This window comes from Centrocercus urophasianus, unplaced genomic scaffold (genome assembly GCF_019232065.1).
Source record: "Centrocercus urophasianus isolate 14NV4802_14NV808 unplaced genomic scaffold, USGS_Curo_1.0 seq_11, whole genome shotgun sequence".
Lineage (NCBI taxonomy): Eukaryota > Metazoa > Chordata > Aves > Galliformes > Phasianidae > Centrocercus > Centrocercus urophasianus.
The window spans coordinates 65,738,889-65,752,647 of record NW_024884253.1 but is presented as its reverse complement, the minus strand read 5'-3'; the positions used below and the strand labels follow the sequence as shown (position 1 = coordinate 65,752,647).

General features: G+C 42.4%; 2 protein-coding genes and 1 long non-coding RNA gene across 8 annotated transcripts in view; 1 reads left to right on the top strand and 2 right to left on the bottom strand.

Annotated features, from left to right (window-relative positions):
- Nucleotides 1-704: 704 nt before the first annotated feature.
- On the bottom strand, nucleotides 705-12,517 carry FIGNL1 (fidgetin like 1). 3 transcript variants are annotated; one of them, XM_042835710.1, is made up of 2 exons: nucleotides 5,121-5,275; nucleotides 705-3,592 (listed from the first exon to the last, which is right to left on the bottom strand). In XM_042835710.1, exons 1-2 carry the CDS (start codon nucleotides 5,170-5,172, stop codon nucleotides 1,518-1,520), a joined length of 2,127 nt encoding a protein of 708 aa, XP_042691644.1. In that variant the 5' UTR covers nucleotides 5,173-5,275; the 3' UTR covers nucleotides 705-1,517. The 3 variants fall into 3 exon arrangements, with proteins under 3 accessions (XP_042691644.1, XP_042691652.1, XP_042691660.1); XM_042835718.1 differs by lacking the exon at nucleotides 5,121-5,275 and adding an exon at nucleotides 12,429-12,517 and having other exon boundaries at nucleotides 706-3,592; XM_042835726.1 differs by lacking the exon at nucleotides 5,121-5,275 and adding an exon at nucleotides 5,311-5,348 and having other exon boundaries at nucleotides 706-3,592.
- Nucleotides 3,511-13,759, bottom strand: part of DDC (dopa decarboxylase) — a 75,725-nt gene continuing 65,476 nt past the window's right edge. For 3 of the 4 annotated variants that reach the window (XM_042835737.1, XM_042835745.1, XM_042835752.1), the window contains exons 13-14: nucleotides 12,429-12,530; nucleotides 5,855-8,454 (exon numbers count right to left, since the gene is read on the bottom strand). In XM_042835737.1, the coding sequence (XP_042691671.1) occupies nucleotides 8,239-8,454; nucleotides 12,429-12,530 (318 nt within the window). In that variant the 3' untranslated portion in view covers nucleotides 5,855-8,238. Of the gene's footprint in view, nucleotides 3,593-5,854; nucleotides 8,455-12,428; nucleotides 12,531-13,759 lie in introns of those variants that run through there. The other variant, XM_042835758.1, reaches the window with a different exon arrangement.
- LOC122169530 overlaps nucleotides 5,134-13,759 on the top strand; it is a 25,525-nt gene continuing 16,899 nt past the window's right edge. Inside the window, exon 1 of the long non-coding RNA XR_006171578.1 lies at nucleotides 5,134-5,216. This is a non-coding gene — a long non-coding RNA (uncharacterized LOC122169530). The remainder of the gene's footprint in view (nucleotides 5,217-13,759) is intronic.

Below are 13,759 nucleotides of genomic sequence, written 5' to 3'. Positions count from 1 at the left end.
CACTAGTCTCATAGCTTTCTGCAGTTCCCAAATGGCTTTAAAAAATGTTAGCTAACCAGCATCAATAATTTATCCCACTTCAGAAAAATCTTATGACTAGCTTTTAAGATCAGCTTTTTCCTAATAGAAGGAGAAATGCTTCAGAGAAAGTGAAAATAAACCCCAGATACCACTGTAGTCAGCCCTACAAAAATGAAAGCATTTCATGTATTTTCAGTTCAACTCTATCCAGCCAGTGGGCAAGGATGGATTATTTGAACAAAATGGCAGAGCCTTTCTTCAAGCCCTTAGGTAAGAATACAAAATAGAACCTAGTTAGTAATTTTACCACAGTTATTAGAAAACATTTTAAGTAGTTGACTTTGGGACACAGCGTTTCTTCTTCCTATCTAACAGCATAAACAGCAGACAGCCCTATTTCATTTCTTGTCTCCACATGAACAGGATTGAAGCTCACCAGCAGTACACCCAGGCCTCCTCACTCCCTCACTTCACAAGAACACCATGTTCACAGGTCCTTCAAGCATTGCCATAGGATCTAAGTTCATGCAATAGTCGTAGCAAAACTCTGAGCCTCCTCTTCATAGAATCACAGAATAGCTTAAATTGAAAAGGATCACAATAATCATCTAGTGTCAACCCCCTGCTATGAGCAGGATCACCAACCACTAGACCAGGCTGCCCATAGCCTGCCCAGAGCCACATCCAGCCTGGCCTTGAATGCCTGCAGGGATGGAGGCAACTTCCCTGCCAACAGGTCATACTTTGGCTCATTCCAGATGCTACTTTCCTCCCATTTGCAGTCCAACCTGAAGATTGCTAGTAATTTCTTCTAGAGAAGTTTGCGCAGACATGAGGGATCACATCACCCTACCCCTACACAATATGGAAAGTCCATGGCTGGCCCTGAGAGCCTACAGCCCCTTATGACCCTTGGCCTCTTCTACAGTTGTTGGTGCCCTCCTGATTAGGCACGGTATGCACACAGACACAGAATAGAAAACAAAGTCAAATGGAAAAGCAAACAGAAAGAGAGTTTAATAACAACCTGGGAATAGGCTACAGTGATGTAGGCAGGTCTCAGTCAAACAACACCACTATTTGTACGACACTGTTCTTTTTCCTCCCCCCTTCTATTTTTCCATGAGTTTCTTTCCTCTTCCACCATGATTCTTTCCTTCCTCTGTTCCTGTCTCCCTTCCAACTCAGTGTGCCCCCGAGTTTCCCCATTAGCTCCAGCTTTGCTACACCCCCAACCAAATTATTTAGTTCTGATATCATCTTCCCCTTAACATCAGTGAAACTCATCCATCAATCCTTCACAGCAGCTCTCTGTAATTCCTCAGTTTTTTCAATGAGCTACACCTCATGCCAACACCTGGACATCTGGCTGCATAAATTTAGAGTGTTTATTACAAAGACAGATAAAAACAAAAAGCAGCGTGGATACACTAAATGATCACAGGTTTAATACATAGCAGTGCTAAAGAACTGTTTCTGCAAAAGTTACAATGCAACTATCTGCCACAGCCAAATGTCCGGTTCCAGGTTTCATACAGCTCCAGGTCCTTCGAGGACACGCTGGGCCGCACGGTTCCAAAGGCACTCTCAAAGTCAACAAAAGCAATGGGTCGTACTTGCTCTGGCATGATGGTTGTGATATCCATGGACTGAAGACTGCGGATAGGGCCCAGAGAAGCTTCACGACACAGCTGTGTCATGTCTGCCCCAGAAAACCCATCTGATTGCTTAACTATAAGCTCGATTTCCTCTTCACTGAGACAGTTGTGCTCCTTTGACATCAGACGAGTAACAATCTGCTTTCTAGCTGAAGCTTCTGGAAGAGGAATGTAAAGTCTCTTCACAAGTCTCCTTCGGGCAGCCTCATCGATTTCCTGGGGCCGATTCGTTGCACCAACCACCAGAATACGATCTTCAGAGGAGGTTGTTGCCCCATCTAACTGGACCAGAAACTCAGTTTTTATTCTCCTTGAAGACTCATGCTCCCCATCCCCACGCTGAGACAACAGAGAATCAATCTCATCAATGAAAATCACTGCTGGCTGTTGACATCGTGCCACAGCAAACAGGGCACGGACCATCTTTTCCCCCTCGCCTACCCATTTGGAAGTCAGAGAAGAGGCACTGATGCTAAAAAAAGTAGCTCCAGACTGGCAAGCAATGCACTTGCCTATGAGAGTTTTCCCAGTTCCAGGGGGGCCAAAGAGAAGAATTCCTTTAGGAGGACCACGTAACCCAGTAAAGATGTCTGGCCTCAGCATAGGCCAGACTACAATTTCTTTTATTGTAGCTTTAGCAAATTCAACTCCAGCAATGTCATCCCAGTTCACAGGAGGCCCATGGTCCATGATCTCATGCATAATGAGTTCCACCATTTTTGGTTCTATGCTTTTCAGTCGTTCATCTACAGGAAGTAAAGGATCCGTTGGCCCTCTGGCATGAGGCTTACACTGCATTCCTCCGTTTTCATTTCCATCCTGTTTTGGGACTGGAGGAACAAACTTGCTAAATGGACCCCGAGATCTACCAGCACCCAGTGACTTTTTTACACCTCCATATGTTGAGACTGGCGCACGCTGTTGTAGACTTTGAGGTTTCTTTTGCTGATCCACCCACAGCTGTTCTTTGGCAGTTCTAAAACCAGGAACACCACTCTCTTCAATTCCATTTCTACTCCCGGAAAAACTGTTGGCTTCCATAGTACTGGAAGCCTGGCATGGAGCAAGACTAGAAGTGGAAGTGCTGCCTTTATCAGTCAAGCCATAAAATGCTTTTCTTTTCCCAGACCATGCTTGTACAGCTGACTGATTGGGAAGAGACAAATTTTGTCCATCACTACAGTTACCTGGAATTTTCAGAGAAGGACCACTTGTCATTTCTTTATTTCCAAACAGCGGTGCCGCCTGGAACCCTGTATGAATCTGTTCACTTAAGGAGGCAGAAGACACAGGAAGTATATCCGAAGTTTTGGTCTCAGGAGGCACACTGCTTTGGAGAGACTTTGAAGACAAGGGATGCTCAAGGAGATGTGGGCCCCGACCTGTACTTTTTGATGAGCTAGCACAGCGTTCACTCTCACCGGTGCTGCTGAAAGCACTGAGCCTGGGAAGGCCTGGAGCAGCAGAGGCACTGACCCCTTTATCAGCTAGTACAAGGGCATCTGCTGGTGCCATCTGAGAGCTCTGGACATTTTTGCCAGCCTGCATCCTCTCTTGCACACACTTCAAACCAAATACATTCTCTGTTGTCAAGGCAGATTGCCACTTGTCACTGTCATTTTGTTGACACTTTGCCAAAGTCAAAATGTTTTCAGCATAGTTATTCAAGCCAGTCTCTATGTTGTCAGAGTCAATAATTGCAGAGTATTTCTCTGCGTATTTTTTAAAGAGGTTGGCAGCACAGACCTGAGAGATCTCAGAGTTTGCCCATGCATACTGAATACGCAGAATTTTGGCACGGTACTCATCAGCCTTCTGTCCGGGTGTGCAGGTGCCAGAGGCAATAGCAAAGTAACTTTTCTGCCAGTCGCTCAGGTGCACGGTGCCATGCATCGGGGCCTCCATCACTGACACTGAAACAGACATAAAAATACCTGTTGTTACAAAAAATGTTTCACAGCTGCTTACTTGGCTGCTTGCCCCTTTTTGAATTGCAAATAAATTAAAACACACATCATTTTTAATTGAGTGCAGCAGAACTGCAGAAGTTGCTTAGCCAGAGTGGACACTCTACAAAAAGGAAGCAGCACTGTAGGAAAAGCCACTTACACTGCTCCTTTTCTTCCTTGTTCAAAGAAAAAAAAGAATAATACAAAAAAAAAAAAAGGAGAAAAAAGAAAAAAGAGAGGAAAAGTTTGCTTTTAACCTGTAGCCTCCTGGGGAAGTAACTAGACTGCAAAGAATGCTAACAGATGGCCAAGCAAAAACTGACTTTGTTAAATGAAATCAGCAATGCTTTTGCTCCTATTTGACAGACAGCGCACAGTGCAGAGGAGGTCTGAGTACAGGTCATTGTTAAAAAGATGACAGTGATGGCAATAAAACAGGAACAACAAAGGTATTGAGTAAAACTATTTGCAAACTGTGAGGGGAGGAAAAATTGCAATGAATAGGCTTGATTAAATAGATTTGTAGCAAATGTTTATAACTACTTATTCCATTTAGAACATACTAAATCCCCCCCTCAGCTTTATATTCCTGAGAAAGGCCTTGTCTGCTTACAGCAATATTCACTTTTCAATTTTATACTTCAGAATTTAAGTTCCTTCTGCTGCTGTTAAGTTCAAAAAATAAGAAAGATGAGTCTTGGCTCAGAAGGGGCGTTTTACTAGCTTTGAAAAGATCAGACCATGTTTTTGACGTGATTTCACAGTAGTCTCTCTGTGGTCACATGCAGAAATATCTCTGATAAGGGCCAGGACTCAGTAGTTGATGAAGAAGCAAAAGCAAAATTAGAGAAGTCTACTGCTGCTTCTTCAGGGTTTACACTGTTCTGATAGGCAATTCTCATATTCTGATCTGTCCATAAGCACTTCCTCAACATGGCTGAAATACATTAAATCCTAACGTCTGTCTGTTCATCTCAATGTGCATGGGGTTTTTCCAACGAGAAAAGAAAACAAACAAAACTGTTAAGGTGGAGGTCGGTATGTTATCTCTCTCAGCAAACAGAATACAAGCCTCTGCATCCAGCTGAAGATTCAAGCACAGATTCACACTGGTAGAAGCAGCACACAAATGCAGGTTAATAACAAAGCGTGCAGAATACAAGGCTGCCAAGAAACGCTGGGGATGGGGAGACGTCCCACACTTTTTACTTAAAAAAAAAAATAAAACACTTTGCCCAAAAAAAAAATAAAACACTTTGACTGCATCACCGAAGCACCACAGTGAGCATAACGCGATGTGGTTTTCAGCCCAACTTCGTAGGGCTGTTTAGGGAAACCAACACACGACAGGAGCCAACACACGCGCCGGGCCGCCAGTGGGCACCACTCCAGCAGGCTGCACGCCAACCGCCGTGCCGTGCCGTGCCGCCCCGCTCCAGGAAGGCTCCAGGACCCGTCCCGCCCGCAACCCAGGGCAGGGGCAGTCCCTCACCGGCACCGCTCCCAGCAGGCCAAGCCCGCCCAGCCAGGACTCGCTTCTCCATCCCTGGCCGAAGGGACGCCCCGAAATGTGCTCCTCACTCCTGAGGTAAGGAGGCCTAACGGTCACCAAGCGCTCCAGAGGACGGAGCACAGCGCGCCGCGATACATCCGCGCACCCAGCCCGCACCATGAGCACCCACCGGCCGCGGCGGCCTGCAACCGCCCCTGTAGATCCCGCGCGCGCTCTGCCTCAGACCCCGCCCCCCACGTCCCGCCCTACCAATCGGATAGCAGCGTTGTGGCAGACGCAACCAATCGGAAGGTTAGGGCGGGGGAGAAGGGGGAAGGTTCGCTGCGCTAACGTCATCAGCTCGAGCTTAGAGCGGCCAGGAGGCGGGCGCGCGGGCCTTTCCGCTCCCTATTGGCTGCGGCTGCGGCGGGCGCCCACCAATGGGCGCGGGCTGCGCTCCTCGCGGTAACGCCTTCCGCGGCGCTGTGGCGGCTGGTGCCAGATGGACCGGGCTGTGGTGTGGTGTGAAAGCGAGCTCTTCAGAAGGGCACTGCTAAAAAGGAAACGTCCCGCAGGAGCTCCTGGATGCCCCGTAGTTGGTTCAGAGAACAAGTTAAAAATCACTGGTGGTGAAGGTTGGAATGCCACAGTGAGCTGAGGAGATGGTACCCCTTACAGTGGATGTGGGCAAAATGGGAAAGGTTGGGTTTAACAGCAGAGGCAGACAACAGCCGTGGTTTTCTTTTCCTTTATTAGTGCTGCTCTTAAAACCAACATGTCAGTTTGACAGACTTCGGACAGAGATTTAAAGGAACTGCACGGCTCACAAAAAAAACACCAAACACGAGATGACTTTTCCAGTCAGGTTACAGGGTCTCCACAGATGTCACTTACATACCACCACCCTCTGCTTATGTGACAGACACAGTGATAACAGTGACAACCAACCACGGGCATAATCTGACACACAGAAGCAAGAGAAAACTAGACGTACCAATTTCAGTGCAGTCTGGGGTAGGGTTTCACAAAGAATCATGGGATCATTGAGGTTGTAAAAGACCCCTAAGATCATCCAGTCCGACCATCTGCCCATCCCACCATGCCCACTGACCGTGTCCCTCCGTGCCACATCCACTCATTTACTGAACACTCCAAGGACTCCACCACCTCCCTAGGCAACTTACAGCCACTACCCCTCATGTTAAGCATATTAGCAACACCTTTCATAACTACATATTTTCAGAATCTCACCATCAGTAATAAAACATAACCTGCCATGATGAAGAGTGTAAGTGTTGTAGCCTTCCACTCTTTTGTTGTTGTTGTTGTTAAAGAATCTACATGGTTACTGAAAAGTTATGTTTTCCCCTTCTTCTCCAGTAGCTGCACAGCATCCTTTGAGAGGTGGGTATTCTACTAAAGTGCTTTGCTGAGATTTTGTAATTATCTTTAACAGCATCAATCAGAACAGACTGCATTAGCTTTTGAACACAAGGCGCAGAGATAAAGGTTCACATATTAACTATTCATAGATACAGTGTTTCTCCCACCAAAGTCATTTCACTTACAAATATATTGCAAAGCTACAGAACAGAAACAGCAGAAAGGTCCTTCTTTCAAAAACATTATTTTTAACAATTTTGTTCTTGAGTTGATTACATAGCCCAGATTATTTTTTTTTTTCTGAGATGATTTAACATCAATGTTCTTAACACAACTTAACATTAATGTTCTGCAAAGCACATGGGGGGAAGAGGCAGTGGGAGACTGACTGCTAAAAAAGCCTTCATTGACTGCAGCTTTAAATCATCCCCAGATTTCAGAAGAAAACAAAAACAAGAACTGTGAAATTCAGATTTCTGTATTGTGCTGGCTGTGAGGAAATGCAGTTCTGTGGGTATTAGAATTAGAATAGGCCAGGTGGAAGGGAATTTCAGAGATCATGTAATAGGCCAACAGTCTGATCACTTAAGGGGACACCAAAAATTAAAGCATGTTACTGAGTGCAAATGCCACTGAACACTGACAGGCACAGGGCATCAGCCACCTCTCTAAGAAGCCTGTTCCAGTATTCAATCTCCTTCATAGTAAATACATTTTTCCTCGTGTCCAGTCTGGTTCTCCCTTGGGATGTCACAGAGACAAAATGTGGCTAGCAGCAGTCTCCATGCCATGCCAGCTGTTCCTGGTACACGTTTTATTTTGACAAATATTTCTTCATCAAACAATGAAACAAGCAGAGTGGTAGCCATCAAAAGATGTCACAACTCTATTTCACACAACATAGCTTACAGATTATTTTCAACTAGTTACTGCTTATAATAACTGAGTTGAAAATACAGAACATCAGGTAGCACATGGATTTTGGCAGAACTCTGAAGACGGAGCATCAATATGGATGACTGAAGTGAAAACCAATAAGCAGCATAAACAATTTGCTGAGATTTGACAAAATCACTGTCTTAGAAGGAAACTTCTAAGGAGAGAGAACCTGCCATAAGGGCAGCAAGCATTCACTCCCTCAGTTTGACTGTATAATGAAAGGAGTCTTGAAGTTCTAACTTCATTTGCAAAAAATACAGCAGCACTTGTGTCATAGCATGTTAGTGACCCAGCTCATTACATCTGTGCTTGCCTGCTTAGAATAGGACCCCAACAGTGTTATAACCAGGTGACTGAGCTTCCTACAACCTGTTTTTTTTCTGAAGTCACTATGATGTCAAATTATTTGGTGGTGACACCTTACATTTTTATCTCTGGAGTAGATTTTGTGCTGGGGGCTTAATGTCAAGAATAGAGGGAATACTAACCCTCTGTTTCCATTGCTGGGATCAATGAATGCTCTTGATAACTAACAGGAAAGAAATGACAGCTTGAGATGCCATGGATATGTCCCTTCTGGAAAAAGACAAGATGAAAATGCAGTGCAGAGAATGAATCACTAAGGTTAGAACACAACTTGTTGGCAAGGATTTTGCTACTGCAGCTGGGCTATGTAGCAACAGCTTTTGATTTTTTTCCCCTCATAACTCGACTTTCCCACCTGCCCCTAAAATTAAACTTGGCAACACAAAGAAAGCCAGCTAATTACCTCCTCCCTGCTGCTACCTCACCACTGTTACTGCTGATGGTGGTTTTGTTCCCATGTTTTCAGGAGCTCGGTCGCCAGCTGTGAGATGTGCTGCCAGGCAAACTTGACGTGGGTGGATTCCACTGTGCGGGAGCAAATAGCAAAGCGTAGCACAAACTTCTCTCGCAGGTGGCATGGGACCAGATGAATCTTCTTGGCCTCATTTATGCTTTTAAGAAGTGCCTTATTTAGTTCATTTGAGCCCTGAAATCATTGTAATTCAACAGATAAGGTAATGAATTTCAGAAATCTGGAATATGTAAATTCCACCAAGCAGCCAAGCCTGTCTCCAGTAACATCTAGCCACTTTCTCATCTGTAAATGCTTTGCCATCGAAGGATTATACAAAAAGTTGATGGCTCTAGAGATCATTTTTCAGCCGCAAAGAGATTTATAAATTAACTGTGGTTTAGAAGCTGTTTTCACTCTATGGCATTTGCAATAGCTGGCTACTTTCTCGTGACCTAAGGTCATAAGCTAGGTAGCTTCATTTAAAATCACTGATCTTGGGTTGGAAGGGACCTCAAGAATCATGAATCTCCAACCCCTCTGCCACATGCAGGGCCACCAACCTCCACCAGGCTGCCCAGGTCCACATCCAACCTGGCCTTGGACACCTCCAGGGACGGGGGATCCACGTCCTCTCTGGGCAGCCCGTTCCAGCACCTCACCACTCTCATAGTAAAGAACTTAAATAAAAATGCAAGGCAGTTTTGCAATGAACTCTACCAATATTTGTAAAACAAATCTTCCAGTCTTCACTTTAGCATGGTTGCCTTTAGAGTCTTTGGACTATAAAGATGAAAATCTTATTCTTAGTTAAGTTATAATTAAGGTAATGTATCCCTGGCATAAGTAAAATTAAGGAATCAAAATTTGGGTTGCCCTATTACAAAGCACCATAAAAAAAAGTATTCACTTAAGGTTCTATAGGAAGTGTCCTTCTCAGAATTCCAGCGTTTTCTACTTGAATTTAGAAATGCAGTAAACTAGCCCTCTTTCCACTGGCAGCAACCACTCTTCTTATGAATTCAGGGACACAAAGGTATAGGTGCTAAATAACTTGTAGAAGGTCAGAGGGACTCTGCATGCATGCAGTTTTGAATTTTATCTCCTTCTGTTGTATTTATTTCTTCTTGTACTCAACTACTGAATGTGAGGATTTCCTTTAGAGCAGCTGTACGCTTCTACTACCAACTCCCAAAAGAAACAGGACTGCACAGAAAAGCATTGATTCTTCTACAGGTTCAGCTGATGTTAATTAATGGTTTTCTTAGTTATCTTCATCAGCAGTTAAGAATAAAGCAAGAGATGTGATCAGATTTTCCGAAACAGCAGTAAATTGTTTTAAATGAAAACAATGACAGCAGTGTCTTGGGATTTTGGCTCTGATTTAGCAATGCAGGTTGAAATGATGACTGCATATTCTTGACAGTCTTTATTACCTAAGTAAAAGGAACCCATATGTCTAATTTTTTATATCAACAGCCTGATGCCTTCAGATTTGCTGGCAGCTTGCCACAACAATGTAAGATATACTGTGTTGATCTCTAGCGCTATAATTTTACTTTGGAGAAATATCTTAACTATTGTGCTGCCATTGCTCTTCCCATTACACTGCTGGTGACACAGAATTGCAAGAGATGCTGGGAGTTCCAGTGATCTCTTATTGTCCATTGCAGTATTAGAGCTACAAAACAACAAATTCATCTACAACAAGCAAAAGAGTACAGTTTTTTTTTTTCACTGTAGCAGCCATATTCTTCTTGAAAATATTTCCATTAGAAAATGTTATCTCAAATCTACACCACTGTGACTTGCCCTTCTTAGCCTTCTCCAAAAGAAAACAAAGCATAAGAGAGATATGGCTTCCCATGGCAGCAAAGACGAATGAATTCTTTGGGTGCTTTTGGATCATATTACAGTTGGAATTGAACCCAAGACAAAGCCTTGTTTTGACTTAGCATGAGCTGTTAGGGAATTTGGGTGAGAGCCTGAAATTTGTGACTTAGGTTTTTAGGAGCTATTCACACAACTTTTCTTAGAGTATCATGAACATTCCTCTCTAAGAGATGGACCAACATCAACATTTTGCATGTCCCTGCGTTCTGCCCCCGCCTACCATGGGACAATCACTGGTGACAATGATTTCCTACTTTCTTATTTAAGGTAATCCATCATTAAAATGATGATCTTTGCTTATAGTAAGAAATGCCCGGTGCTAACTTTCAAGCAATACAAGTGGTAATATGATGCTAATGCCCTTGGCAGGGGTAAGAGGAAGAAGGAGAAAGGTTTCTGTATCTTTCTTCTGTTCTACTCTCACAGCTGCACCCAGGGACTGCTGTGACACTTAGATGTCACATCAAATTGAAGTTAGCAGTGACAAATCATCTCCCAGAGCTTTGAGAAGAAAGAAGCCAGCTCTGATCGAGCCTGTCAGTTTTAATAAGCCAGTGTTCTCACTCCCTTGGAGAAATGATTAGCTTGGCTTGTATTCATCTACAGACATGACAAGAAGGCCAAAAATTAACCCTTTGGCATGATACTTGGATTTCTTCTCTGACATTTGATGAAACAGTTATAATATGAAAGTCATAGATCATTACTACATCTCTCTCCAGCATGGAGAAAGAAAAAAAAAGCTAAGAAAAAAAAGGATTTATCAAGAACAAAGGAAGGAAAAATATTGCTGTTATTTTACAACTGTGCAGCATTACAGTTCAAGTTTCCTGTCCCTCAGCATTACCCTAACTATATAAAAATCACACATAGATTAGGTTTGGGTTGTTTGTTTCTTTTTGTACAGGGAAGACTTAATGCTCTTTCAGCATTAGATTTCAGAAGAATCATGCCTTTGTTCTACAACTTGCCTGAAAGTTTATTAGCTAGATATCCAGTATTTATCTTCACTTGTTTAATTGTCTTTCCCTGTGGACCTGTTTTCTTCCTATGGAACACCAAGGATAGGAGACCAGATATGGATGAACTGATCTGATCATAAATGACAATTCCTGTGCGGCTAAGCTCTGTTTCACCAGGACCAACTGTTTCTTTAAATTAAACAAAGAGCACTTACAGCTGACTCTGAATCTGCAAAACTGGAGATTCCTTGACCAAGTCAGAGAGCAGACTCCAACCACCTCTTGTAACTGAGCAGTACGTGCCACAGGACCTACTCCTCAACAATTTTGAAAAGTTCTCATTATGAAAGAAAATAGATTCACATTTCCATTTATTGGAACAACCCTGCATTTTTAGTATGTCTGATCCCCTATTAGTAGATCTTTTTTTTTTCTTTTAAACACCATAAATTCAAATGAAACCATTTTCCTATTACATTTCCTGTTTTACCATCGCCTTACTGTTACAGATACTGTTACAGAAACCATTAAACGGTAGTAACTAGGGCAACTGAATGACTGAGAAAAGAATTTGAGAAAAGGGGTAATAACACACTACCTAGAAGATGCCAAGATGTGCTTCTGGGCTTTCAGAAAAGCCAAAAGCTCATTTGCAGACCTAAACTAAAAAAACACATGAAACAGAAAACACCAGTGGCATTTTTCTTATTGTTTGGTGTTCAGATTCAGGGTCACAATAAGCCCTTCACAGCAGCTTTAGCTGCAAGCTCCTTTATTAAACAAGTTCCTTATCAAAAACAAGACAGTGATCTCCTTTTAATGTTTGATGCTTTCTTTAAAGAACAACAACAACAACAAAACTTTATTACTCTGTCTTCATACATGACAGATGTTATACATATATATAAAATTATTAAATATACACACATATAAAATCAGTAAGAAGCATTTAATGCACACACAGACACATCATAAATAAATGCCTTGGGAAATATATTAAAACTACCACCTAATTCAAAGTCCATCAAGCACAGAATACAACAGCTATTTGGTATGACTGGGCAGACTAAGACTAATTGTTTGCCTTGACTACAGATTTCCATACTCTATTATGCTTAAATTCCTGCAAGCGTTTGATTTTAATTTTAAGAAAAATGTCTTAGGCTTCTTTCTTTAATCCACCACGATCTACATGAGTTCTCCCTGCTTTTCTTAAAAAATAATTAACTGTACTAACTACAAAGACTGTATTCTACTGCAGGTGATTGCAGTGCTATAAAACATGATAGAAGTAATAAGTCTCAGCTGCCTTACCTTCAGTCGAAAGCAGACTAGTCCCAAGACAACTTCAGCACAGATCTCAAATCTCTCATCCTGAAGGACTAAATGTTCAAACTGGTGCGACAGCCTGACATGCTGAGAAGAAAAAGAGTGTCTCTATTGTATAAATTTGATTCATTCAAAGAAATGATTTGCTAAATTTGCTTCCATCCTTAATCTCTTTTCTCATTTCCCTCTTCTAATAGGTGATGATATTCACACACTGCCATCTGTTTATGTTAACTTAGATCACGCGTATGACTGTCGGAGACCATACTGAGCTGTAACAATATTGGTTGCTCAGTTTATCTTAGGGAGTACAGGTCTGCTTCTTCATGAAATGTTTTATACCTTTCGGGATGCCATATTGATAGTAAATATTCGCAAGAGTTCTGTTTTACATTTTCTGCCATTCTCAGTTTTGGTTGAAAATGGCTGCAGAGTCTGAAAAGAGGAAAGGGGAGGATGCACGGATTTATACAGAGGAAATGACCACAATTCCAGTGGACAACAAGATGGACAGAGACAGACAGGCTTTTTAGAACAGTTCCCTTAACATGAGAATAACTGTGAGGGGGATAACTTGCTCACCCTTTCTGGCCTGGGTGCTCAGGTCCCATTGAAAAGAACAGTGGTAACAGTAAAATAAAGGAAACAGACAGCACACCTCAGCCTGATAAACAGTTAAATTGGTTACCAAACTAGATCTATTATTCCAAAATGTACGAAGACTGATGCTCTCCCAAAATCAAATAAATACAAAAAATACCAACAGGCATACTGACAACCAGCAAGGAAGTTCTAATGTCAGTCAGTGAAGTTTGTAAGCGTATACAGCAGATTTTGCTTCCCCCAAACAGAAAATGAATATAAAAGCACTTTGAACAAAAGATCCCACATTCACATCAGGTACCTGCAGTACTGTATTCAGCCCCCTAACTGGCTGTCATCAACTTCATGCTCGTTATACAGAAAAAAGAAGATAACAAAAGTATCTGGCTACTAGAATTTGTTTGTATGTATGTCTGTAGTAGCTGATCTACATAGAAAATTATCATGGCTTTCCTATAAACAAAAAACAAAAACAAAAATTAAACAACAGTTCTAACATCTTTTCCTAATGTTTATTACTTAAAATAGAAAAACACTGTTTATATGGAATAAGAACAGTGATTCAAGGTGCACTGCCTGGGTGCCAATACCCCTTGCAACCAGCCAGTCCTACTGCTGTTACCACTTCCTCTCTGCTTTTTTATTGCATCCATCTTTCATCTTTCCCTAAAATCAGACTGAGCACTCTTTGAATCAGGAGCAAGAACAACAGC

Coding starts and splice junctions, on each gene's coding strand:
- FIGNL1 (XM_042835710.1), bottom strand. CDS start 5,172: ATGGAGAAGCGAGTCCTGGCTGGGCGGGCTTGGCCTGCTGGGAGCGGT. Junction 3,593..5,120: donor GCCTGCTGGGAGCGGTGCCG/GTGAGGGACTGC, acceptor TGTCTGTTTCAG/TGTCAGTGATGGAGGCCCCG.